General features: G+C 47.1%; 1 protein-coding gene across 1 annotated transcript in view; it reads left to right on the forward strand.

The window, feature by feature from the left end:
• SLC4A5 (solute carrier family 4 member 5) overlaps positions 1-25,150 on the forward strand; it is a 104,883-nt gene that overhangs the window by 49,272 nt on the left and 30,461 nt on the right. Inside the window, exons 7-15 of the mRNA XM_058550909.1 lie at positions 11,673-11,833; positions 12,893-13,048; positions 14,320-14,415; positions 16,574-16,629; positions 20,456-20,613; positions 21,063-21,150; positions 22,145-22,299; positions 22,707-22,895; positions 24,579-24,753. Of these exons, the coding sequence (XP_058406892.1) occupies positions 11,673-11,833; positions 12,893-13,048; positions 14,320-14,415; positions 16,574-16,629; positions 20,456-20,613; positions 21,063-21,150; positions 22,145-22,299; positions 22,707-22,895; positions 24,579-24,753 (1,234 nt within the window). The remainder of the gene's footprint in view (positions 1-11,672; positions 11,834-12,892; positions 13,049-14,319; positions 14,416-16,573; positions 16,630-20,455; positions 20,614-21,062; positions 21,151-22,144; positions 22,300-22,706; positions 22,896-24,578; positions 24,754-25,150) is intronic.

A 25,150-nucleotide genomic window follows, 5' to 3' on the forward strand; every position in this document is an offset into this window, starting at 1 on the left:
AAAATGTAAAAGCCATTCTTAGCTAGCTGACCATACGAAAACAGGCTGTGGAGCACTTTTAGCCCACAGGGCATGGTTTTTCGACCCCTGAGCTGATGTAAAAGGCAGGCGTTTGCCCATATACACAGATAACTAAAACCCGGGGCAGTACGTGTGAAGTGGTGAAAACACGGCCTGAGAGTCAAAAGACTTGCCCTCAAACCCTGTCTGATAAGCTGCATGACCTTGGGCAGGTTCCTCATCCTGTAAGAGTCTCGTCTCCTCACCTGTGCGATGAGAATAGTAACAGACCTTCCTGTGGGTCGATTCAAGGATTAAATGAGACAACACATGTAAAGTGCTTAGCATGGTGCCTGGCACAGGGGAAGTGCCCAGTAAGCTTTAGCCGCTGTCCTTATGATAATAAGTGCTATGTGATAAATGACACAAAGTGTGTGGGAGTCAGAGGAAGGAGAGGTCTCTTCAAGCCGGGCCCCTGGGGAGGCTTTGTCATGGAGGAGGTGGCTTTTGAACTGGGCCCTGACTAGCGGAGGTGGAAAAGAGAGCATCTACTAGGAGGAGAGGGCCTCTTCTGAGAAGCAGTGAGGAGAAGGAGCCAGCGGACTCTGAGGGAGACTGACAAGTCTCTAAATGACAGTCCCATGGGGTAATTACAGATGCCTCCTGGACACACAGACCAGTGGCTCTCAGAGAGGTTTGGCTCCAGAAGCCTTTCCCGGAAGGAGCCAGTTAGGAATTTGCCAGTAGCTTTGTCTGATGGCATTCACTTAGCTATGAGCTCCCCCTTCCCCTAGAATGAAAACATGCTGTGCAGGGGGATGGACCCTTCAGCAAAAGCATGAGCTTGGGCACAGAACCCCCCACCCCCATTCCATTCACCACAGCTCCTGGAATGCCACAGCTCTGCCCCATTCCAGCCGCTGCACCACTGGAGCACTTTCTGGGAAGAGGTGGTTCTCCAGTAAGGCCCATATTCACTGCCTAACTGAAGGCCCTGAGAGGAGACTCCTAGGCCAGCAAAAGGGGAAGCCATGGAAGGGTGTGGGGTTCATTCCAGAACAGTCTAGGCCAGAGGTCCCCACCTGTCTGGTCCCAGTCCCAGGCAAATCTCATCTGCAGAGATGGAAGATTCTAGACATCTTATCCTGGTTCTATTAAACATTTGAATCATTTAGCTAATGTGCCTCATTCTGATTCTATACCTTCCTGATGATAATTTGGCTTTCTCTGTACCTCTGCCTAAAATGAGAGGATGCAAGGGCTAGAAGATGAGAGTAACTAACCCCCATAACTGTTGTAAATCTCATTGTAAATTAAATAATTGGCCTTTGGGTTTATCCATCAGCCCTTGTGAACTTGGTTAGCGTTAGTCAGTATCCCTGGACCTAATCATCTCTGCGACTATAAAAAGACAACTTTCTGAATCTAGTGTGGAGTAGATACCCCAAAAACCCTGTGAGGCCTTTCTGGTGCTCATCAGCTCCTGCTGGTACCTTCTAAACTTCTGTATGTGTGTGTTGACCCTTGACCCATGCCTGTCCCTTCAGTCTTTTATAATTTGTAATTTTTCAAATTCACTATCAAGCTTGGTGTTCTGGTGCTTATCGGCTCCTGCTGGTACCTTCTAAACTTCTGTATATGCATGTTGACCCTTGACCCATGCCTGTCCACTCAGTCTTTTATAATTAGTAATCTTTCAAATTCACTGTCAAGTTCGGTTTGTGAACATACACATCATATCTGTAGTTTTAATCAGTTGTAGAAACATTTTGCATTGTTTCACATGAGTATTTTAATGCATGTGCTTGTTATTATGTAGTAAGAATTTGTCAAGTATTGTAGGAATGGACTAGAATTTGCTTAGGAGTTCCCCTTTTGAAAAACTTTCTTCCCACAAATCACTTCTTGGTGCCTCTGTCAAAGACTGAAACTAGCGAGATGGGTCCTCAGACATCTCTGGGAAAATTCTTCATTGGCCCATAAGAAAATTAACCCTGGCCTTTGGCTTCTGCTGGAAAATTCAGGGCACTGACATGCCTCAATGTGAAGTTAAATAGCTTTGCTGGATATTAGGGAAAAACTCACATTCACATTATTTTAAGAAATGAATCTGTTAGTGTCACAAAATTTATTACCAGCAGACCTTAGCCAGAAAGCAAAAACCCTGTGTCTCGATGCTTTGTAACTAAAACATGGAAATCAAGTCTTTGGATGATGGGTGATGGGGTGGGGATGGAAGAGTTACAGAATGAAGTCAGCGAGGCCATTAGATAGGGTGTGTATTCCACAACTTTCAGGTGAGTAAACTTAACTTCATCCAAGAAAATAATTCACTCAAATATAAATCTTAAAACAAATGTTTAGAGGCAACGTAACCCCAACATTAAAAGTTGCATTCTATAAGAGATTACATTTTTTTAAATCTTTAAAATTAGGATGTTCTAAGGGGAATTTTTGCAAACAAATTAACCACGACACAATTTAATGGTATTGATATGCAAAATAGGTACAGAAAGAAAGAACCTTCACTCCAATTGCAGTGTTCATCTTTAGTCTCCAGATGTTACTCTTATCTAACCACACACAGTGGCCCATTAGTTGTTTTGTCTTCTCAAAGACTTACATCTTCCTTTGAAAAAGTACTGATGTCTGACTCTTGGGCCCCTGCGATTCTGATGTCATTAGTCTGAGGTTCAGCTGGACGTTGAAATGTGTAAAAAGCGCCCAATGATCCTAATGCAGCGAAGGTTGAGAGCTGCTGATACACCTGCTAGCCAGGGCAGGGTCAGTGGGAGTGTAATTTAGGTCTCCATCTGAGACTGGACCTAGAATTCAGGTCTCTTGGTTTTCAGCCCTTTCCAGATGCTAAAAGGAGGCCCTCCCCCTTCTTCTCACATCCTGTGGGTTGAGCGTTGGAAAGCCTGGGCTGTGCCTGGTAGCTGGCCGCATCTGCTTTCTACTGCTCTTGATGTTAACTGAACAGCGACTTCCTCTAATGGTACCTGTGACCGAGTTACTAGCCACAGAGAAGGCCTCAGGTCTGGACACCCTTTGCGTGACAGCGAACTGCTTTGTGTGACATGTGACTCTTTCAGGTTCTGTTCAGCTCCCTCCCAGCTGGGAGAGGGGCACCTGCTGCCTGCCCCTGGACAAAATCCCTGAGAATCCTTTTCCAGCTGGAGATTTTCTTTCCACTTGGTCTGTGTCTCCAACTCTAATTCCCCACTTTTTGAAGCCAACCGTGGTGTAAAGGTCACTTTGCAATGAGTTGCTTGGGATTACACATTAGCCGTTTTATTAGGCTCCCAAGAGTTTTTAAGCCTGGCTTTAGTCAGAGAGCTATTTAAAGAGCCCATTCCTTTATTCATCCTGAAAAGTGGCTAAACGTTTTATTATGGAAAATTCAAATCTATGCGAAAGTAGTATGTAGTAGAATGAACCCCCACATACCTATCACCCAGCTTCAGTGGTTACCAACTAACTCCTGGCCAATCTTGTGTCTCTATCCCCCACCCACTACCCCAGACACACACACAGGGCCATGCTGACACAAATCCTAGACACCATATCATTCCATCTGTAAATGTTTCAGTACGTGTCTCTAAAAGATAAAACCTCTTTCTTTCTTTCCCAATTTTTTTTATTGTGGTAAAGTACACTTAAAATTTACCATCTTAACTCTTTTTAAGTGTATAGTTTAGTGGTATTAAATACATTCATAATGTTGTGCAACTATCGCCACCATCCATCTCCATAGCTCTTTCATCTTATAAAACTGAAACTCAGTACCCATTAAACAATAACTCCCCATTCCCTCCTCCCCCCAGCCCCTGGGAACCACCATTCTGCTTTCTGTCTTTATGAATTTGACTTCTCTAAATGCCTCACATAAGTGGAATCATACAGTATTTGTCTTTTCATGACTGGCTTATTTCACTTTGCATAATGTCCTCAAGGTTCGTCCATATTGTAGGATATGTTAGAATTTCCTTTCTTTTCATGGCTGAATAATATTCCATTGAGTGTATATACCACATTTTGGTTATCCATTCATCCATTGGTGGACACTTGAGTTGCTTCTACATTTTAGCTACTGTGAATAATACTGCTGTGTACATGGATGTACAAATACATCTTCAAGACTCTGTTTTCAATTCATTTGGGTAAAGCCCTCTTTTTTTTTTTTTTTGGTGAGGAAGATTGGTACTGAGCTAACATCTGTGCCAGTCTTCCTCTGTGGGTTGCTGCCACAGCATGGCTTGATGAGCAGTGTGTAGGTGTGGACCCGGGATCCGAACCTGTGAACCCCGGGCTGCTGAAGTGGAGTGCGCAAACTTAACCACTATGCAACTGGGCCGGCCCCAAGGCCTCTTTCTTTTTAACACAACCACAATACCACTGTCACCTTTTAAGAAAATGATAGTAATTCCTTATTTTCATTGAATTATCCAGGCAGTGTCCATCTTGATCAGATTGTCTCATATTTTTTAATATAATTGGTCCACACGTTGCATTTGGGAGCTATGTCTCTTAAATCAATTTTGATCTACAGGTTCCTCCACCTTTATTTTTCCCTTGCCGTTGTTGTTATTGCTAAAGAAGCTGCATCATTTGTCCTATATGGTCTTTCATGTTCTAGATTTTGTTTATTGCGTCCCTGTGGTGGTGTTTAACATGTGATAGTTGGGACCAGGCTTATGTGATTCCTGTCTGAGTTTTTCACAAGACTGTTTCATAGGTGTTGGTGTCTGCTTCCATCAGAAGGCAGACACTCACTGCCTCACTACCCTCAAGCAGGAGGGAGCAAGCATTTAATGAGAGCTGCTCTGGGCAGGGGATGGTAAGGGGACACCAGAGAGGAAACAGTGGTCCCTGTCCTCAAGGACAGGGATGTCTATTTGGGGAGGCAGGTATATACCAAGACAAACACAATTGACTACAATTAATTGTTATTTTAGCCTCTGAGCCCCAGAAGTCAGGAACTTTACCTAGAACAGTCTGTAGCAGAGTTGCCTAGATCCTGCCCAGATATTCTGGTGTAAACTCATCTAGGATATGACCTAGACATCAAGATTTTAAAAGCATCTGAGGTATTTTATGTGCATTCAAGTTGAAGAATCATTGTCAGAGGATAGCGGTTCTTCAAGTGTGGTCCCTGGATCAGCAGCATCAGCATCACCTGGGAACTTGTTAGAACTGCACCGATTCTTGGCACTCCCTCCCCGCCACCCAAGACCTACGGAATCAGAAACCTGGAGTGAGATCCAGTGATCTGTAGTTTCACAAGCCTTCCAGGTGATACTGATGCGTGCTTAAGTTTGAGATCCCTGTCCTAGGTGTTTGTTACAGGAGAAACAAGCAGGATAAGTGCGAGAGCTTTGCTGAGGAAGTGGTGCTCTTGCTGAGCCATGGAGAAAGGAGGAGTCATATCTGGAAAACAGAGAGGAAAGAGGCCTTTCTGCTGCGTAGACCCACGATCCTCAAAGGTGACCTGCAGACCAGCAGCATCAGCATGCCTGGGAGCGTGTTAGAGATGCAGAATCTTGGACCCCATCCCAGACCTGCTGAATCAGATCTGCATTTTAACAACATCTCCAGGTTATTTGTGTGCACGTTAACATTTGAGACGCACTGGTGTAGAGTGTGTACTCCAGTTGTGAAATCAGAGACAGGAAAGCAAGGAATGGCCACACTAGGAAGGAGGCTCTGGAGATCTGGTTCCACCTTTCAGCTGGTGTTCTCGGAGCCATTCTAAGGGAAAGAAGCCATGTTCCCTCTTGTATAAGGAGAATGGGACCCATGTGCACAGAGCTGCTGCCCACATTGGAACCCCAGACAGGTCAAACTGTCCCTGAGTCCCACAGTTCTATAGGGTTACAGAGCAGGGGCCCCTCAACCCACAGGGCACAGTCAGATAAACTGGGAGTTTCCATGACCAGGCCACCCTCCTGATGGGGTGACCAAACAGGCATCAGTAATTTCTATAATTTCCCCAGGCAATTCTAATAGGCAGCCAGAGTTGAAAACCACTGCTGCAGATCTTGGGTCCCCCGTGTTTTCACGTTCCACTGAAGGGGAAAGTGAGTTCAATATCTAGCTATAGCCATTAAAAACACAAAATTAAGTTCCAGGTGACAGGCTTGCTGTTTCAACATCTGGATTCCCAAAATAGTTGCAAGGAGGACTAGAGAGCATCCCTAGTGAAGTTGTCGAGTATCCTGGAATTTTTTGAAATCAAGTTCTCAAGGGTTGCTGGTAGCAGGAGTCTAGTTCTGGCATTGCCCTGAACCCAGAAATAGGTAACTTTGCTTTTCTGCAGACTGTGCTCAGGTGAGTTGATGCCCTTGTCTGTTTCTGCATAGAGCTAATGTTTTGTGGGTGCCTGACACAGTACAAATAGTTCAAGTCCCAGGGGGTGGAAAGGACCCATTGTCTTTGCTATCTAGAGTTAATAGAGGATGTTTCAAAGAGGAGGCATGCTCTCACCCACTCCTTCCAGGAATAGTTGCGTTTATATAGTTAGGAAGCTGAAGAATGGGATGTCATGGAAGAGAGCTGCCCGAGAATGTCCACCCAGAATGTTTATGAGACAGTGTAGAGAGCAATCAACCCAAGTGGCCATGTGCACTGAGACACGTCACACTTTTGGGTGAATGGAGTAAGGCTGCGGAGTAGCAAAAGGATGTTCAGTGACAAGGTGACAGTATAATTTATCTTGTGTATTTTGAGAAAAAATAAAGGGCGATGCAATTGCTTGAATAGGACAAAGACTCTCAGGGAGAAGGTGAGCCTCCTCTTGACCAAAACACTTGGGCTTGTCCTTCGATCTCTTCCTTGCAAACCCTTATGTTAATACAACTTTTAGAAAAACTTTGTGTTGGTATCATACAGACTTGGATCTTCATAATTTACATGATGTTCCCTCAAACAGATTTCCGCATTAAAACAGTCAGCTCCACTTCGGTGAGTCTCTGAGGCAAGTGTCTGTGTAGTCTCTGCTCCAGCTTCCATGTTTTAGGTCTTCACCTTCCAGGCCTTTTCTAATCAAACTTCCCCATCCTGTGTCCATCCAAGCCCCCAGGGCCTCACCAGGTGCCTGAGTAACTGGTCTCAAATAAACGAATTGGATCAGGATGTTAAACATTGATAATGCAAAATACTCACACAATTGTGTAAAGAGGAAATCTGACAGAGGAGAAGAGGTTCAACCTCACTGGTAATCAAAAGAATGTAAATGTGATATAATTTTTCAATTACCAAATGAACAAAGGTGACAAAGAATGACAATAGTAGAGTTTGAGACGCTTCAGAAAAATGTGAGGTCTCCTGTACGTGGGTGGAAGTATAAATTGACACGAGGTTTCTGGAGAAGAGTTTGGCGATGTATGTCAAACACTTAAAAATATGCAGACACAACAACGCCACTTCTGAGAGTTGATCCCAAGGAAATTAATGAGCAAGGGTCAAGGATATTCATAGCAGTCTTGTTTATAATAAAGAATAATTAGAAATAATCTAAATGTCCACCAAGTGAGGATTATTCATATCAATTATGGTCCATTCATACAATGGAATACTAAAGAGCTCTTAAATGGTATGAATACTTATAGACATTTATAGACATTAAAGAATGTCCATTCCATTAGATATTATGCCCTTTTGGTGTCATGAATGTAAAATTGTGTGTGTGTGCTTGTGCGTGCATGCACATATGCATCCGTGCACACAGAGATCTGCGATGATAGTCATCAAATATCAACTATGGTGTCTTCTGGTTGGGAGAGCTTTGAATGCCTTTACTTTCTTATTTTTTTATTGTTTCTAAAATTACAAAGGCAATATTCTTTATTTTTGTGTCAATAGCTAACACTAACAGAATGTGCGTTATGTACCAGGCACTGCTCTAATTGCTATATACTATTATTATTCCTGAAGAAAACAAAGGTATGTGAGATTAAGTATCTTGCCCAAGGCCCACAGCTAGTGAATGGTGGAGCTGGGATTCCAAATCTGGTCTCTTGCTCTACAGGCTGCACTCTTACTATGCTAATTAACCCAAATAGAGTTAATTTGGGTTAACTCTCCTCAGCAGGAACCATTGTTAGCCATTTGACAAGTATCCTTCCAAAACTTCTGCTGGGCGTTTTCAGACACATATGCACAAATACACAAATGTGTGTGTGTTTTTCTTTTTTTTTTAATCAAATGAGATGGTATTGTCCATCTTCTTAGTGTGCAGAGTTCACCCTCATACTTTTTACCTCTGAGAGGTATTCTGCAACATGGACGTAGGGAATGGATGGGACCATGCCCCTACTGAAAACTGGCTTCAATTTTTTCAATTCAATTCTCTCCAATTCTTCACCTTTTTTTTTTAATTTTATTTATTTATTTTTTCCCCCAAAGCCCCAGTAGATAGTTGTATGTCATAGCTGCACATCCTTCTAGTTCTTGTATATGGGACGCGGCCTCAGCATGGCCGGAGAAGCAGTGCGTTGGTGCGCGCCCGGGATGCGAACCCGGGCCGCCAGCAGCGGAGCGCGCGCACTTAACCGCTAAGCCACAGGGCCGGCCCACCAATTCTTCACCTTAACGGACAAAGCTGCAGTGAGCATCCTGGTATACTTATTACTGTGTGCGGATGTGTCATGATATTCCTGTGATAATTGCCTAGAAATGGACTGCCTGGTCAAAAGATATGCCTGCTAAATGTTGAAAGAGACTGCTCAGTTCCCCACAGCAAGAAGGCTGTGCTGCTACACTGTATACATACGTACAGTGTATACATACATACATACACTATATACGTACATACAGTGTAGACATAATATATGCTATGTATATACATATGGTGTATACATACATACACACACTATATACATACATACAGTGTAGACATACATACATACACTATATACATACATACAGTGTAGACATACATACACACACTATATACATACATACAGTGTAGACATACGTACATACACTATATACATACACACAGTGTAGATATAACATACACTATATACATACATGCAGTGTAGACATACATACATATATACACTATACACATACGTACAGTGTATACATACATATATATACTATATACATACATGCAGTGTAGACATACATACATACACTATGTAATACATACAGTGTAGACATACATACATGCACTGTATGCATACATACAGTGTAGACATACATACACTATGTACACACATGCAGTGTAGACATACATACATGCACTGTATACATACATACAGTGTAGACATACATACATGCACTGTATACATACATACAGTGTAGACATACATACATGCACTATATACATACATCCAGTAACTGAGCGCCCATCCCCACCTGTGTTGTTTTCACCAGCACAGGAAGTTGTCAGTCTTTTTCGTTTTTGCCAATATGACAAGTGAAGAATGTTGTTTCATTTGCAATAATTTAAATGTTGTTGATTACAAGTAAAGTTGAACATCTTTTTATATGTTTTTTATCTTTTCAGAATAGTTCGCTTTTCACTTGAGTAATTTGAGTTTTTCTTATTGATGGGAAGGAGTTTTGCTATATTATAAATATCAGTCCTTGGATGTCCTGTTGATTGCAAATATTTTCCCAATATGTTACATTTCTTTGAACTTCGTTTATGTCTTATTTTGTTATACAGAAGTTTTAGTTTATGTAACAAAATCTGTGCATTTTTTTTCCTTTGCCATTTTACACTTTGTTTAGGAAGTCACTCTCCACAACCGAGAATATAAGACTACTTTCCTGGAGCTGGCCTGGTGGCGCAGCAGTTAAGTGTGTGCGCTCCACTTAGGTGGCCCAGGGTTCGCAGGTTCAGATCCCTGGTACGCACCGATGCAGCACTTGTCAAGCCATGCTGTGGCGGCGTCTCATCTAAAGTGGAGGAAGATGGGCACAGATGTTAGCCCAGGGCCAATCTTCCTCAGGAAAAAGAGGAGGATTGGCATCGAATGTTAGCTCAGGGGTGATCTTCCTCATAAAAAAAAAAAAAAAAAAAAGACTGCTTTCCTGTATTCTCTTCTACGATATTTATATTTTTGTTTATAGATTTTAAAAAATTTATTTATTTTAATTGTGGTAAAATATACATAACATAAACTTTACCATTATAACCATCTTTAAGTGTACAGGTCAGTGGCATTAAGTACATTCACATAGTTGTGTAACCATCACCATCATCCATCTCCAGAACTCTTTTCATCTTGCAAAACTGAAACTCTGTACCCATTAAACAATAACTCTCACTGCCCCCTCCCCTCAGTCCGTGATAACCATCATTCTATTGTCTGTCCCTGTGAATTTGGCTACCCTAGAAACCTCAGATATGTGGAATCATGCGGTATTTGTCCTTTAGTGACTGGCTTATTTCACCTAGCTGGTGTCGTCAAGGTTCATCCATGTTATAGCATGTGTCAGAATTTCTTTCCTTTTTAAGGCTCAATAATATTCCATTATAGATTTATTTTTGTTTAGATGTCAATCTGTGTAGAATTTAATATTGTGTTTGATGAGAAGTAACTTTTTTTATTTTTAGGTTGGTCGTCTTTTAAACAACTCCTCCATCAAAACCCAAATTCCCATGGGGGCCAAGTCTGTTTCTGGACTGTTGGTCCCATTGGTCTCTTTCTCTATATCTGCATTGGAATCACACTGTTTTAATTATTCAAGCTTTTCAGCAAGTTTTTATATCTGCTCAAAGCACCTCCCATTCCCATTCTTATTTTTTAGACATTCCCCAACCATTCTCAGACATTTACTTTTGGAGAGGAACTTTAGAATTAGATAGTCAGCGTCCAAAAATACTCCCTTGGGATTTTAATTGGCATAGCTTGAAGCTACCCACTGATTTGAGCGGAGCTGGCTGACCCTGCTCACTGGCAGCTCTCCAGGCTGTCTGGTGCTGCCCTCTGTGGGGGAGGAACAGGCCGACGCTGCCTCTGGCCAACTGTCCAAGGCCTCCCCACTCACCCCCTCCATGCAACCTATGATTCCGAGGCCTCTAGAAAGGACAAATTCCTACACATCCTTCATTTAATTTCTCTCCTTCCCCAGATGACACCTGGATTTTAACGTGAAGTTTCAGAACCAAAATCCAGGGTGGGACACGTGGAAACCTTGGGCCCTGCAGCAGAACCCAAGGGGAAGTCTTTTTGTCAGGGAACGTTTCCCTGCTCCCAGCAAACCACACCCCACAAGGCAGACACTGAACACACGTGTGACCAGCCCCAGGTGACCAGGGTCCAGTTGAGGAATTTTTTAATAGCTTTATTATTATATAATACCATAAAGTTCCCTCATTTTAAGTACAATTAAATGATTTTTAGAAAATGTACAGAGTTGTGCAACCATCACCAAGTCCAATTTTAGAACATTTCTACCACCCCCAAAAAGATCCTTCGTGCCTATTTATGGTTGTTTTCTGGAAGCCACTTTGCCCTGAGCATGACAGGGTCAGGAGGAGTGGGGGACAGAGGGAGGGGGTCCCCAAGAGATCTTCTGCCTGTGAGTCTAGGACCGACGCCCCAACCGCGTGCATAGCATGACGTGCAGGCCGACATCCCTCTCCTGGGGAGACCCAGATAGAGGCTCCTCCTGAGGGCACTGGCCATGCTGAGCCCCATCCTCACCCCTTCCAGGTGGATAAAGTTTGAAGAAAAGGTAGAGGAAGGAGGCGAACGCTGGAGCAAGCCCCACGTGTCCACACTGTCCCTGCACAGCCTCTTCGAGCTCCGGACGTGCCTGCAGACCGGGACGGTGCTGTTGGACTTGGACAGTGGCTCCCTACCACAGATCATAGGTGAGGCAGGGACCACCGTAGTCCCTGCAGACCGGGGAAGCCCCCCCCACCTCGTGCCTACCCTTGGTCTGGGTGACACGCCTCCCTCTGACGCCTGCCTGATTCTGCAGAGACCAGGCTTGGGGTCTGATGCTCCCAAGGTAGCGTCACAGTTGCTCCAAATTTCAGTCCCATGGAGAGCTCAACAGAGGAAAAGGTCATCCTCTGAAATGCCAGCCGGCAATGTAGCAAAAGGGAGAGGGGCTTCTTGGAATGGTCGGAGACATCTATTGCCATGGCAACCTGTTTCTTGTCAGGGTAAAGGGACTGCCGTTCATCTTTAGGAAATTAGCTCTCATTTAGGGGAGTGGCAAAGGGAGGGTAGGTGGCTTGCTTTTCATCCCTAAAACTCTTTGTAAATTTTGTTCTAGCACGTTCGATTTTGCCAAAAATATTCTTCTAAAAAGAATTCATGTTAGGACTAAAACCATTTAACACAGTACTTTTGAGCCTCTTGGGGTACTTTCATGTGTATGATTTCATTTACTTTTCACAATAGGTAGATAGAACAGAGAATTCTACACCCACATGCACACGCACCCACATGCACACACACCCACAGCCATGCACACGCCCTTTTACATGTGAGGAGGCGGAGGATTAGTGACTTGCCCAAGTTTCCACAGCTTGTGGCAAAGCCAGGACTATTTCTACATCCCGCGTCACCTTTAGCTCATTTTGTGTGTGTGTGTGTGTGAGGAAGATCAGCCCCGAGCTAACATTCATGCCAATCCTCCTCTTTTTTTGCCGAGGAAGATTGGTCGTAAGCTAACACCCGTGCCCATCTTCCTCCACTTTATATGGAACACTGCCACAGCATGGCCTGACAAGCGGTGTGTTGGTGCACGCCTGGGATCTGAACCTCGGTCGCCACAGCGGAGCACGCGCACTTAACCACTACACCATGGGGCCGGCCCCAAGCTCACTTTTAACCCTATTAATAACAGATGAAACTGAAGACCCCCACTCCCCGGGGCGCTCTGTCCCCCCCGGGGTCAGGCATGTTTGTTTCCCACTTAGATGATGTGATTGAGAAGCAAATCGAGGACGGCCTCCTGCGGCCGGAGCTCCGGGAGAGGGTCAGCTACGTCCTCCTGAGGAAACACCGTCACCAAACCAAGAAGCCCATCCACCGCTCCTTGGTCGACATTGGAAAGTCAGTCTCCTCCACCACCAGTGAGTCGGGCCGTACGCTGGTGGGCATTGGGCATGCGGGGCCCAGTGTCAGGCCCTGGGGCCCGGGTGAGCCCACCTTGATGGCCGGAGAGTCTTGGCCTTTCTGGACTTCATAACCCTGGAGAGATTCTGAGGTTCTTGTGGTCCCTCAGCCTCCTTCTCTGTCAGGCCTGCAGGGACCCCAGGACACCCCAATGTCGTCCCCACCACCAGAGCAGAACCATTTCTAGGAAGAGAGCTGGTTCTCAGCCTGGGCTGCACATTGCAATCACTTGGGGATTTGAAACGAGTCCTAATGCCTAGGACCCCCCCTGGAGAGTTGGATTCAATTGGTCTGGGGTATGGCTTGGGAGCAGGGAGTTTAGAAAGCTCCCCAGAAGAGTCTCATGTGCAGACAGGGTTGAAAAATGCTGGTAGTGATGGCTTGTTTATGGAAAGCACTTGAAAGTTTCCCACCAAACCCCCAAGAGGAGCTGAGAGCCTCGGCAGAAAGCGGAGCACATTCGGGTGGTAAACGAGGCTGGGTTCATCTCAAAGGGCGCCAGGGCTGTGTACCTGGCAGCTGGTGTCATTCTGATTTGCAGAGTCCGGGGCCACTAGGGGGAGTGAATCGTTCCATGCACACGTCTCAAACCTGCAACCTCCACTCTTGATATCCCAGAGTCGAGATGCCCCGACACTAGCCTTGCTGGACCTGTCAGATAAATGCAGTAATCAGAACAAGTTCTTAAATAAAGAACCTTGAGGAATCTCTTTAGATGAATTGTTTAAAATGGAAAGTGTTTAGCATATCATAATAACAGCAGGTACACACTCGGCACTCACCATCTGACAGGCACTGAGTTCTGCACGTGTGTTAACTGGCTACATCCTCACAATAACCAAGCAACTAGGTACTGCTCTTGTCATCCTCATTTTACAGATGAGGAGCCTGAGGCACAGAGAGGTTAAGTTACTTGCCTAAGGTCACACAGCAAGTAAGTGGTGGAATCAGGGATGACCCAGGCTACAATACCTGGTGCCTATTTAATCAATTGTGCATCCAACTCACTTTCAACAGTACAAATATTTTCTCTAATCTTGTTCAGACTATTGCTTCAAACAAAATAAAAACAAAACAACTCAAACACGCTTTTTTTCTAGAAGGAGAAGAGACAAGTCTCGCAGCCCAGCTTTATTTAGGTGAAATGACTATAAACATATACCAGGCTAATGGGAGAGGCTGTGCCACTCCAGCACGGCTGCCAAACCCCTTCTGTTCCTCCTCCCAGATCGCAGCCCAGCCCGCAGCCCTGCAGCAGGCCCGAGCCTACACCACTCCACCGAGGACCTGAGGATGCGGCAGAGCCCAAACTACGGACGCCTGTGTGAGTGTGTTCTCTGCCATTGCGCATTGGCTGCGTTCTGGCCACGTTCTGGCCGCGGCGGCTGTGGAATGTCAGCTTTCATGGACTTTCATAGGTGGAGGAGTTGAAGCCCAGAATCTGTCTACAATTCTCAGGCCTCAGGAGAATTCTACCTTTCACCCTAAACCTGGGCTGCCCTCAGAGCCTAATTTACTACCCATATTTTCTAAATAATTACTCTGAAAAATACATCTCTACATCAAGTCTTGGTATAATCAATCCTCCATCCTCTGTGCTAGGCATTTTTATCTTAGTCTATACCTTTGTTTTCACCAAACTCATCATTAGCCCTGTTTTTTGGTGAAAAGCCTTCTTAGAAACAGGCTGGGTCCTTTCCCCCAGGACAGTTGGAGAACATTCCCATCACTGGATGACAGTCTCGTGCCACCACAATGATGAAATGCTGGCAGTGACAGCCCCCTGTCTGCTGGGAATGGGTGAGGGGCTCACGAGGTGCACGGTCACAGACAGGGCTTTCCCAGGTCGTTCACCAGGGGTGAGCTGTGAGGCAGAGAAAAGAGGGAGCCTGGAAAATGAAAAGAAAAAGCAGTGTGAAGGAGTATTTTTCTTTAAATACTTTATGCCAAGGTACTAAATACTAGATGCTAGACACAAATACTAAAATGCCAAGATATGAACAAGGGCAGCCCAGGGTTGTGCCCCTGACCAGGCCCGAGGAATGATTTGGGGGCAGCGTGGTCCCTGCCCAAGACCTCGGCCACAGCAGGGTTCGCTTCAGCCTTTTCTCTCTGTTCTTAGTGACCCCAGGGTCCCCTCAGTCTCCCCTGGCCTCGGTTATTCCATGTAGGGGTGCCAGGAGGCAGCGGTCATTGGGCGGCAAATGGCTTTGGGACGAGCCTTCCGCTCAGTTATTCACTGTGTGTAAGGTCACCCCTGTGCCTGATGCTGCAGTGGTGGGGACCCGGATAAAAGGCAGAAATAAGTGATTAGAACTTTGTGTGTAGTGGCCCTGCCCTGAAGTGGCCCAGGCCACAGAATGCACAAAGGGAAGGCACATGCCCTTTGACTAAAGAGAAGTTTTCTCTTCTCTTTAGAAGAAAAGGAGAAGAGAGAGAATCTTCTCTTCTCAGAGACTGAAGAGTTTTCCAGGAGCAAGGAGGAGTTGTTCACCGGGAGTGGAGGGTGTGAGGGAAAGAGGGCCGAGTTGAAGGGGCCTCTGCACCCTGCAAGCGGACTCAGCCTTTATTCGGAGGAGTTTTAAGCAGGGACATACTATGATCAGATTTTTTTTTGAGAAAGAATAAACTAGAAGAGGACAAGATTGAAGCAAGAGACTGGCCCCACATTCAGAGCAAGAATGGAGAGGAAAGGGCCAAGATGGGATTTAGTGACAGGCGGGGGGGTGGGGGGGAGGTGCAGTGCATGAAGGCGAAGAAAGACCCTGAGGAGAACCCAGCAGGAGAGGATCCTGGATTGAAATAAGAGGAGGGAAGCCAGGGGAGAGCAGAGCTCTGGAAGTAAAGGGAGAGCAAAGGCCACAGAAGACCAAGAAATAATAGGTGTGAGAGTGCCCACTGGATTTGGCTGCTGCTGGGAAACGAGAGCTCACTTTCTCCTGCCTTAACTGAGGGAGGAACTATCAGGCGGTTCGAATAATTCACCACCACTGTTCTCCCCATGGGGAGTCCACCTTCTTTCCCTCTGCCAGCCCAAATTCCCAGCCAGCTTTAGAGACTCGCATGGGTCACGGAGAACGGAAGTGAAACTGGTCTTCTCTCTCCAACAAAGTCCAAGCTTAGTGACACCTGGCAGCTCACCTGATAATGTGTCTCTGTCCTCCCCACCTCCAGGGCCTGGTGCAGAGCAGACTTCTTGGTCTCCACCCAAGAAGGCAGGGCAGAGGGGCAGAGACCACAGTGCCGCAGATTTAGGAGTGAGAAGGAAGAAGTGGAACCTGGAGTCTAGCAACTCTTTTTAAGAAAGCTGCCATTGAAGGGAAGAAAAGAGAGTGGATGCTGGCTCAAGGGGGCTGTAGGATTAGGGGAGATGGGGTCTTCCTTTGGTTATGAAGACGGGAGAAGCATGTGTAGGGCCCAAGGGAAAATGACCTGCGAGAGCCTGGCTTCCCCTGATGGACCTTCTTTTCCTTCTCTCCTAGGTCACGCCCAGAGCAGAAGCATGAATGATATTTCTCGCACCCCAAACACAGACCAGGTAGTATAGGCCCTGTACTTGGCTGCAGGAAAGGGCCAGGGCAGGAAGAAGCCTTTGGTTTCGGGGGCAAGGAGCCCCTGTGGGCAGAACCCCACTCCCATGAAGGAGCAGAAGTACCCAGGAAGGAGATGGGTGGGAGCTCTGGGCTTACCTGGTGACTGCACAGTCCATCACTTGGGTACTGACTGAGCCCCAGGTGCTGGCTCTGCGCCAGGCCCTGGGGGGTGTGGGGGACAGAGAAGCACGATCAGATGAGGTGCCAGCTGTTCCTGAGCTTGGAGTTTGTTGGAGAGAGAAGGCCAGCACACAGAGTTGCACCTTCTCCATGACCCATGAGCACCTTTAAAGATGGAGTGGGGATTTGGGCTGGCATAGAGAAGAAGTGGGGCCTCCCTGTGGGGACAGCAGTGATTGTGAATGAATGGGACTGCCCAATAGCGTGTGTTCTGTCGGCCAGGGCAGGCCAGAGTCCGTTCTTGTCTCCCACCAGCTTGGCTGAAACCCTCTTGATGAGATCAGAATCCCACAAACAGGTTGAGTCCAAGTTCTAAGGCACTCAGCCTAGGAACCCCGTGGCTACACCCCCTGAGGAAGCCCAGAGGAGGCCCCCCTCAGCTCCAACCCCTGCACATCTCAAGGGCAGAAGTCTCATGATCCCCTTACCTGCGCCCCCAGGAGTAGGAAGAAAGGCGACGAAGGAAACCTGAAATTTGGTGAAGGCTCTTCAGGAGCTTGGGTGACCTCCAGGCCTTCAAGTCACCCCCAAGTTTGGTGGAAGGCAAAAAAAAGCAGTCCCTCATGTCAGTGTTCTGAGGGCCCTTTGGTGGCCAAAACAATAAACTAACAATAATAACAGCATCAACCAACATTTAAGGTCCACACACTGTATGCACCACACTGTGCCGAGTGTTTTCTGCGCATCGCGAGGGTACTACAGTCATGTGCTGCATAACGATGTTTCAGTCAACGACAGACCACACATATGATGGTGCTCTCATAAGATTAGTACCATGTAGCCTAGGTGTGTAGTAGGCTGTACCATCTAGGTTTGTGTAAGTACACTCTATGATGTTCGCACAACAACAACATTGCCTAACGATGCATTTCTCAGAATGTATCCCTGTCGTTAAGTGACAGATGACTGTATGATCATCTTCATTCTACCGATGAGAACATAGAGGCTTAAAGCAGTTAAATGACATGCTCAAGTTCATGCAGCTGAAAGGTGGCAGAACCACAACTTGACTCAGGTAGTCTGACTCTAGAGCCCCTAATTTGGGAGTGACTTAGGAACGAGTATTCTGGAATACTATTTAGAGAAGAGCCCCACTTTGCTGTAATCATGCACACAGACAGTGGAGCCATGATAAGAAAGCTTGCCTAGTAAAATCTTTCACAACCTATTTTAATAGATGTCTAAGTGGTCATGAGAACACTAGCTGTCACTTTCCCCAGGCAATGCTGCCTTGATGTAGGGATTGGAGCCCAGCACGTGGTGCCAACATCCAGCTCTCCTAACTGATCGGGTGATGCTGCTTCTCAGCATTTGCAGCAGCAGTGGCTTGTGGCGGGAACAACGTTTGTACACCAGTGGGCACTCTCTCGGTGTGAGCCCAGAGGCGTTTGCCCTGCAGGCTCTTTCTTCATCGCTCCACGTCCACCCTGGGCAGGTCGGCTGGCTGGTTCCCAGCAAGCAGAGAGTGAATTCAGACAGCGTGGCTGTGTGTGATGACTCAGTGGAGTTGGACCAGAGTCCCCATGGGGTTCAGGAAGTGGGATCAGCAAGGCCCTGATTGGACAAATTCATGTCCAGACTGTGGCTAAGCCAGGGTGGCCAGAACGCCAGCATGGCCCATTTCTGGCATGTCACTACCCTGGCCTCTTTACCAAACATATCACAACTTGCAAGGGAGGACCAAGGCCCTGTTTCAGTTCCTCTGCTCTCCTGGATTATGAGTGTGCTGGTTGGGCCACCCCAAAGCGTTGTTGTTTTCAAAGCCTGTTGTTGTCTCCAGGGCACTCCCGCCTCTCCTCCTGTCCCCTGCACCCACTCCCTGTGAGATGCTTGGGGACACGGAGCTGGCAGGGGGATGGCAGCTGCCCTGGCACACCCAGCCCTCCATCCTGAAGAACCTGCTTATGAATCAGCTGACCGATGGCGCCTGGGATGAAGGGACTTTTTTTTTTTTTTATTTAAAGATTTTATTTATTTATTTTTCCCCCAAAGTCCCAGTAGATAGTTGTCTGTCATAGCTGCACATCCTTCTAGTTGCTGTATGTGGGACACGGCCTCAGCATGGCCAGAGGAGCGGTGCGTCAGTGCGCACCCGGGTTCCGAACCCGGGCCGCCGGCAGCGGAGCGCGCGCACTTTAACCGCTAAGCCATGGGGCCGGCCCGTGAAGGGACTTTTTGAGTCATGGGGACTCTGGCCTTCCTGTTAACTCCTACCCTTGCTTATTCTCGCTGTCTTAGGCTCCTGGGGCTGTTGCCTGGGTGGTTTGGAGAGTTTTATTTTTTTGATTGGATTTAAAAGATTATAAGGGTGCAGCCCTTGCTCACGTGCCTTTTCTCGTGCTAGTAGGCCACCCAGCCCAGTGTGTACCACGCCCCCCAAGAATGGAATGAGAAAACAGCTGTGGGCCCACAGGGGCAGGACCCATTGGCTTTGCCGGTGCCCACAACTGACCCTCCCCAGCAACAGAAGGAACCTGTGTCTTCACTGAGCTTACAAGAAACAGGAGGGACTCCGGCCAAGGGGGTATGGGTGGCAAAATTGAGCGTCCACGGGATCTCTCTTCAGCACTTGCCTCCACCATCTGTGCCCTTTCTTCCTTTGTTGGCCACTGTGGACTTCCGCCAGCCGTGCCCTCCCCAAACTCTCCCTCTCCATCCTCTCTCTCTGAAATTATCTCTGTACCTTGCTCATCCCCTTGCTGCCCAGAGAGAAAGCCTCCTGAAAAACTAGTGCATTCTAAGATGTTAAAGACTAAGAAGAGCTTGTACGTGACTGTCCCTCAGGTATTTTCATTGTAAAGAGGACTCAGGAGGAGCCAGTGTCCTAAGTCTAGGAATGAAGTCATAAATGCAGAGAGTGGGAGTAAGTTTGGGCAGAGGGCTTGTCTCCACTACCTCTCCCATCAGACCTCACTCACTCTGCCTATTTGACCTTCCTGTCCCAAACAGATGCTAGCCTCTAGAACCTCAGTTAGTCTCAGTAGAAAGTCTCAGAAGCTATGAGTTTCCTGGGAGGTCTCATGGGGGTGGCTTGGGGGCATGGAAGTCTCCTGCAGACTCGGAAGTGTGGCCAGGGGTTCCTGTCAGTCGGGAAGCTGGTGGCAAAGGGAAAACAAAGCAGGTCTGCTGGCCATCAGTGGCCTCATCCCTCCTGCAGCCACCCAAGGGGAAGGCACAGAGGGAGGGCTGGGCGCCTGGAGTTTAAGAGACAAGACTCCCATCTGCATGGGCCGCAGGAAGCTGGGGGACGAGTCCTGACATCCAGCAAGCCTGGGCTCTCTTCTCTGACCCCTCAGCTCACACCTCAGCCGAGCAAAGTTTTCACCCATCAAGGAATGTCTCAGTGGTCAAGTCATCGCCTGTTCCTTCCTATCTCGAAAGGCTGAGTTGGTCCTTGGGGTTAAGCAACTTTGAGTCTCCTCATCTGCAGAATGGAGGAGAGTGTTTGGTTATTTCTTTCAGTTTCTTGAGAAACACTGGGACGATTTTGTGAAGTTAGGCCTCCTCAGCAATCTGAAGGGGGTGAGGGAGTGCGAGCTGAAACCACGGCATGAGAGTACCCATGGCTATCTCATTTCTCTCCCTGACCAGCGGAAAAACAAATTCATGAAGAAGATCCCCAAGGACTCGGAAGCTTCCAATGTGCTCGTGGGCGAGGTGGACTTCCTGGACCAGCCGTTCATCGCCTTTGTGCGTCTCATCCAGTCGGCTATGCTGGGCGGAGTGACTGAGGTGCCCGTCCCCACTAGGTGAGGGCCACTGAAATCTGCCCACCACACCTGCCCTCAGGCAGCCAGCTGTCCGTGCAGTCAGCAAGCAGTGCTGTTGGAGACACCCCTAAAATGCAAAAGGAAAACTGGGGAATTGGCTGGGGAGGGAACTCTTCTGATTAGGGAAGAGTTTTAGAGAGTTTGTTTAAAATAATCATAAAAAAGAAGGAGCCAACAGCTGGGAGAGACACTGTTGGCCAGGCTCTGGGACACGACGGCATGGTAAAGGATGCTCACGGGGAGCGAGGCAAGTGAAGAGGAAATGTCTCTCCAAAGCAGATCTGGGATTCAGAGGAGGGAGGGGACAAGTGTATGGCCAGTTAAAGAGTTAAGAATGGGTACTGTTTAGGGACAGAGAATCCTTCTGTTCACCTGCTTCTATTTTTCCTTCTCACTTTCCTCCTCCTCCTCCTTCATCTTGTTTGCAGATTTCTGTTCATACTGCTGGGACCTTCTGGGAGAGCAAAATCCTACAATGAAATTGGCCGCGCCATTGCAACTCTCATGGTAGATGATGTAAGTGCTAAAAAGAAGCGTGTGCACCTGAATGCCGTGGCTCCTGCATCCAACACTGTGCTTTCATTCATTCACTTATCCAACAGGCACATTTGAGCACCTACTGTGTGCCAGGTGCTGTGCAGGGTGCTAAAGATTATGAGAATGAGGGAATAGTCGCTGCCCTTTAGGAGCACCAATGAAGCAGGAGAGAGAGACCTATAATCCTAAAGTGAACTGTGTGCTTACTGCCCAGGCAGCTAGGGGAGGCTTCACACATGAGGGGCCTTAAAGCTAAGAATGATCAGGAGTCAGGTAGACCCAGCACGAGCCTACGAGGCAGGTCCAGAGAAAGGGAACAGGAGCCAAGGCTCAGAGACAGAGAAGCTGGATGGAAGTGGTTCTGCATAGGCTCAGTGTACGAGCTTCAAGAGCAGGAGGTGATGCCAGCGAGGTGAGCCGGAGACTATACAGAGCCTGTAGGCAGAGCTAGGAGTTCACACTCTGTCCCAGGAGTGATGGGGAGTCTTGGGGACTCTAAACACTGCATGATCCGATCAGATCTGTAAGTCAGACAGAACACTCTGGAGACAGTGTGGAATGATGCAGCCTGATTCTCCAAGGATGAACAGCTAGGAAGTTATAAACAGACTTGAAAGAAGATCTGAGCTGCTTGGACTGGGCTCTGCACACATTTTCTAATGAGCTTGCTCTGTGGAAAACTGAAAGCAGAAAGGTTAGGTAACTTAACCAAAGTCCTACAGCTTGAGGATGGAGTCCTGGCTTTCAGGTTCAGGAAGGGCTGTCTCCTCCCATACCTGCTGTTCCCCATTGTGCCGTATTTTACCTGCTATGTTCTCATCTCAAAAATTGAGAGTGAGTTGGCAGCAGGAGTTCTAAGTTGTTCAAATTGATTTTCTTTGAAACTGTATGTGATGTGCTCTGGGAGGTGGGTAAGAAGGGGACGTCAGTGAGAGAGCTGACCCTTCTCGTCCCGTTCCTCTCTCTTTGCCAGCTCTTCAGCGATGTGGCCTATAAAGCGCGAAATCGGGAAGATCTGATCGCAGGGATTGATGAGTTTCTGGATGAGGTCATTGTCCTCCCCCCTGGAGAATGGGACCCAAATATCCGAATTGAACCGCCCAAGAAGGTGCCCTCTGCTGACAAGAGGTGTGTATGTGAATGGGGTGTCGGGGGGGGGGGCAGGAAACGGTACAAAGGGAGCTTCAAGTTCAAGTCTGTCCGTTTTTCTTTTTCTTTTTTTTTTTTTTTTTTGGATTTGAAAGGAAGATGTCAGCATACATGGGTTTATACTTTTTTTCCGATTTCATTTTATTCCCCCCCACCCCCCCAAATCAGAAGCAAATACTTGTATGCTGAATGTGAATGAACATCTGTAAATCTGGGTGACCTGTGAGTGGTATTGTTAGATCATTTTCTGCATTTTTCTCTGTATTTTAAGATATTCCATGATTTTTGTTGGAGAGGTAAGGGGTGTTCTGGGTACAGTCCTGGAGGGGCTGAGCCCTTCCCAGGATTGGGAGCCCCACTGTCCCCTGTCCCCCTTCCCCTTCCAGGAAATCCGTGTTCTCCCTGACGGAGCTGGGCCAGATGAACGGCTCAGTGGGGGGAGGCGGGGGGACGGCTGCAGGAGGCGGCGCTGGAGGCGGCGGCGGTGGCGGAGGGGCCGGCGGAGGGAGCAGCGGGGATGACGGAGAGATGCCCGCCGTGCACGAAATCGGGGAGGAGCTTATCTGGACAGGAAGGTGCCCACCCACCCTGACGCCAGCTGTCCTTTAGACTTCTCTCCTTCCCACTCACCCTTTAGGGACCTTCTCTCCCTCTGCCTGCAGGGCGTGCTCCAGGTCAAGGGATCTGGCCCTGCACTCTTTCCCTCCCCGCCCTCATAGCCCCTCCTGGATCGGCAGGGGCAGGAGCGTTACCTCAGGAGAGGGGAAGCTGGACCAGCACAGGAGAGAAGGAACCCAGACTTTTCTCTAGATGCCCTTTGTTACCTGTACTAGTTTTCTAGGGCTGCCATACAAAGTATCACATACTAGGTGGCTTAAACAGTAGGAATTTATTCTCTCACAGTTCTGGAGGCTAGAAGTTCCAGATGAAGGTGTCAGCAGGCCATGCTCCCGCTGAGACTGGGTAGAATCCTTTCTTGCCTCTCCCTGGCTTCTGGTGGTGGCCACCAATCCTTGGTGTTCCCTGGTTTGCAGCTGTATCACAGCCAATCTCTGCCTGTGTCCTCACATGACCTTCTCCCTGTGTCTCTGTTTTTCTCTTCTTATAAGGAGACCAGTCACATTAGATTAGGGCCCACCCTGATGGCCTCATTTAACTTGATTACATCTGCAAAGACCCTATTTCCAAATAAGGTCACATTCATATTTGAATGTATTGGGGGTTAGGATTTTGATATATCTTTTGGGGGAAACACAATTCAATCCATAACACTACCCTTTGATTTTTTTTTTTTTAACCTTACTTTACCTATTCAAAAACTTTTTTTTTTTTTTAGAAAACAAGAGAAAAATCTTCCAGCTTGGGTTTCTTTGCTAGCTCTTGGAATAACTCAAGTTGATCTGAACTTAGGAAAGGACACGGCCCTACAAAATTATGTGTAAATCATGACTTTGAGAATGGAGTCATGTTTTATATGCCTTTGGCTCTATACCAGCCAGAGGTTCTCAAGTGGGGGCAATTTTGTGCCCCCCCCCACCAGTCCTCACCCACGAGACATTTGGCAACGTCCAGAGACATTTTTGTTTGTCACAACTGAAGGGAAGATGCTACTGGCATCTAGTGGATAGAGGCCAGGGATACTGCTCAAAATCCTATAATGCATAGGCCAGCCTCCCCCAACAAAGGATTATCCAGTCCAAAATGTCAGTAATACTGAGGTTGAGAAATCCTATGCATGCTAAGCATTGCGTTAAGATCTATGGGTTATAGCATCCCCAATAAACACTGTCCCTTATCCTAAAATTCCCCACTCGGTTGTTCCAGAGAGCAAAGAAACCAGTTATATGGTTCAGAACCTGCCCTTGATGAATCTGTGTTATAATCTGGGATGTCTCTATCTCGTAAAGTTGGACACATTTGCTCATAATCAGGGACATGAGGAGGATGGCCATCTGTGGCCCTGGGATTTCCATTCTCCGTGGAATGTTAGGTCTACCCCAGGGCATATTCCCATCAGACCTTCCCTCTCCCATCCAGGCTATGACCACCCTTCCCAGTGGAGATGGCACCGACCACCAACTTTGAGTCCTGTGAGAGTTCTTCCTTGGTCTTAAATGTTCTGGTGGAAAGTCTCTGTTCCCATATACCCCTAGGCAAGTTCCCTTCCTCACCCCAGGATCTGCAGGCTCCTGTAAATAGCCCTGCCCCTGCAATGGTGTCTATGGTGAGAAAGCAGCCCCTGGGCCTGTCTCAAGCAGGTTCTTCGGTGGCCTGCTTCTGGATGTCAAGAGAAAGCTGCCCTGGTTCCTAAGTGACTTCTATGACGGCTTCCACATTCAGTCCATCTCTGCCATCCTATTCATCTACCTCGGCTGCATCACCAACGCAATCACCTTCGGTGGGCTTCTGGGGGATGCCACTGACAATTATCAGGTGTGTGTGAGCTGGCGATGTGAGTGCAAACCTCAGTAAAATCTTCTACCACCGGGTGGCGGTAAGGAGCTTCTTCCTGTAATCCCCAAACCAAGGGTTGGGTTTCATCTACCATCCCGGTTCAGACCATCACTTTTAGTAATCCTTTACCCTTCAAAAAAATATTAACAAGCCAGCATTATTAAAAATATCTAAAGCTAAATCATGTTACTAATTACCGAACTTAAGGATGACGTAAATAGATCAAACTTTTAAGGGGAATCATCTACTTTGTTATTTGATACTTTTCCCACTGATGCTTGAAATAATTTAATCAGCACAATTAATTGAGTTGATAATTGTGGACTTCTCCCCACACTATTATTATTAACCAACCTTAAATTCTTAGCTTGGAGTT

Source organism: Diceros bicornis, chromosome 12 (assembly GCF_020826845.1).
Source record: "Diceros bicornis minor isolate mBicDic1 chromosome 12, mDicBic1.mat.cur, whole genome shotgun sequence".
Lineage (NCBI taxonomy): Eukaryota > Metazoa > Chordata > Mammalia > Perissodactyla > Rhinocerotidae > Diceros > Diceros bicornis.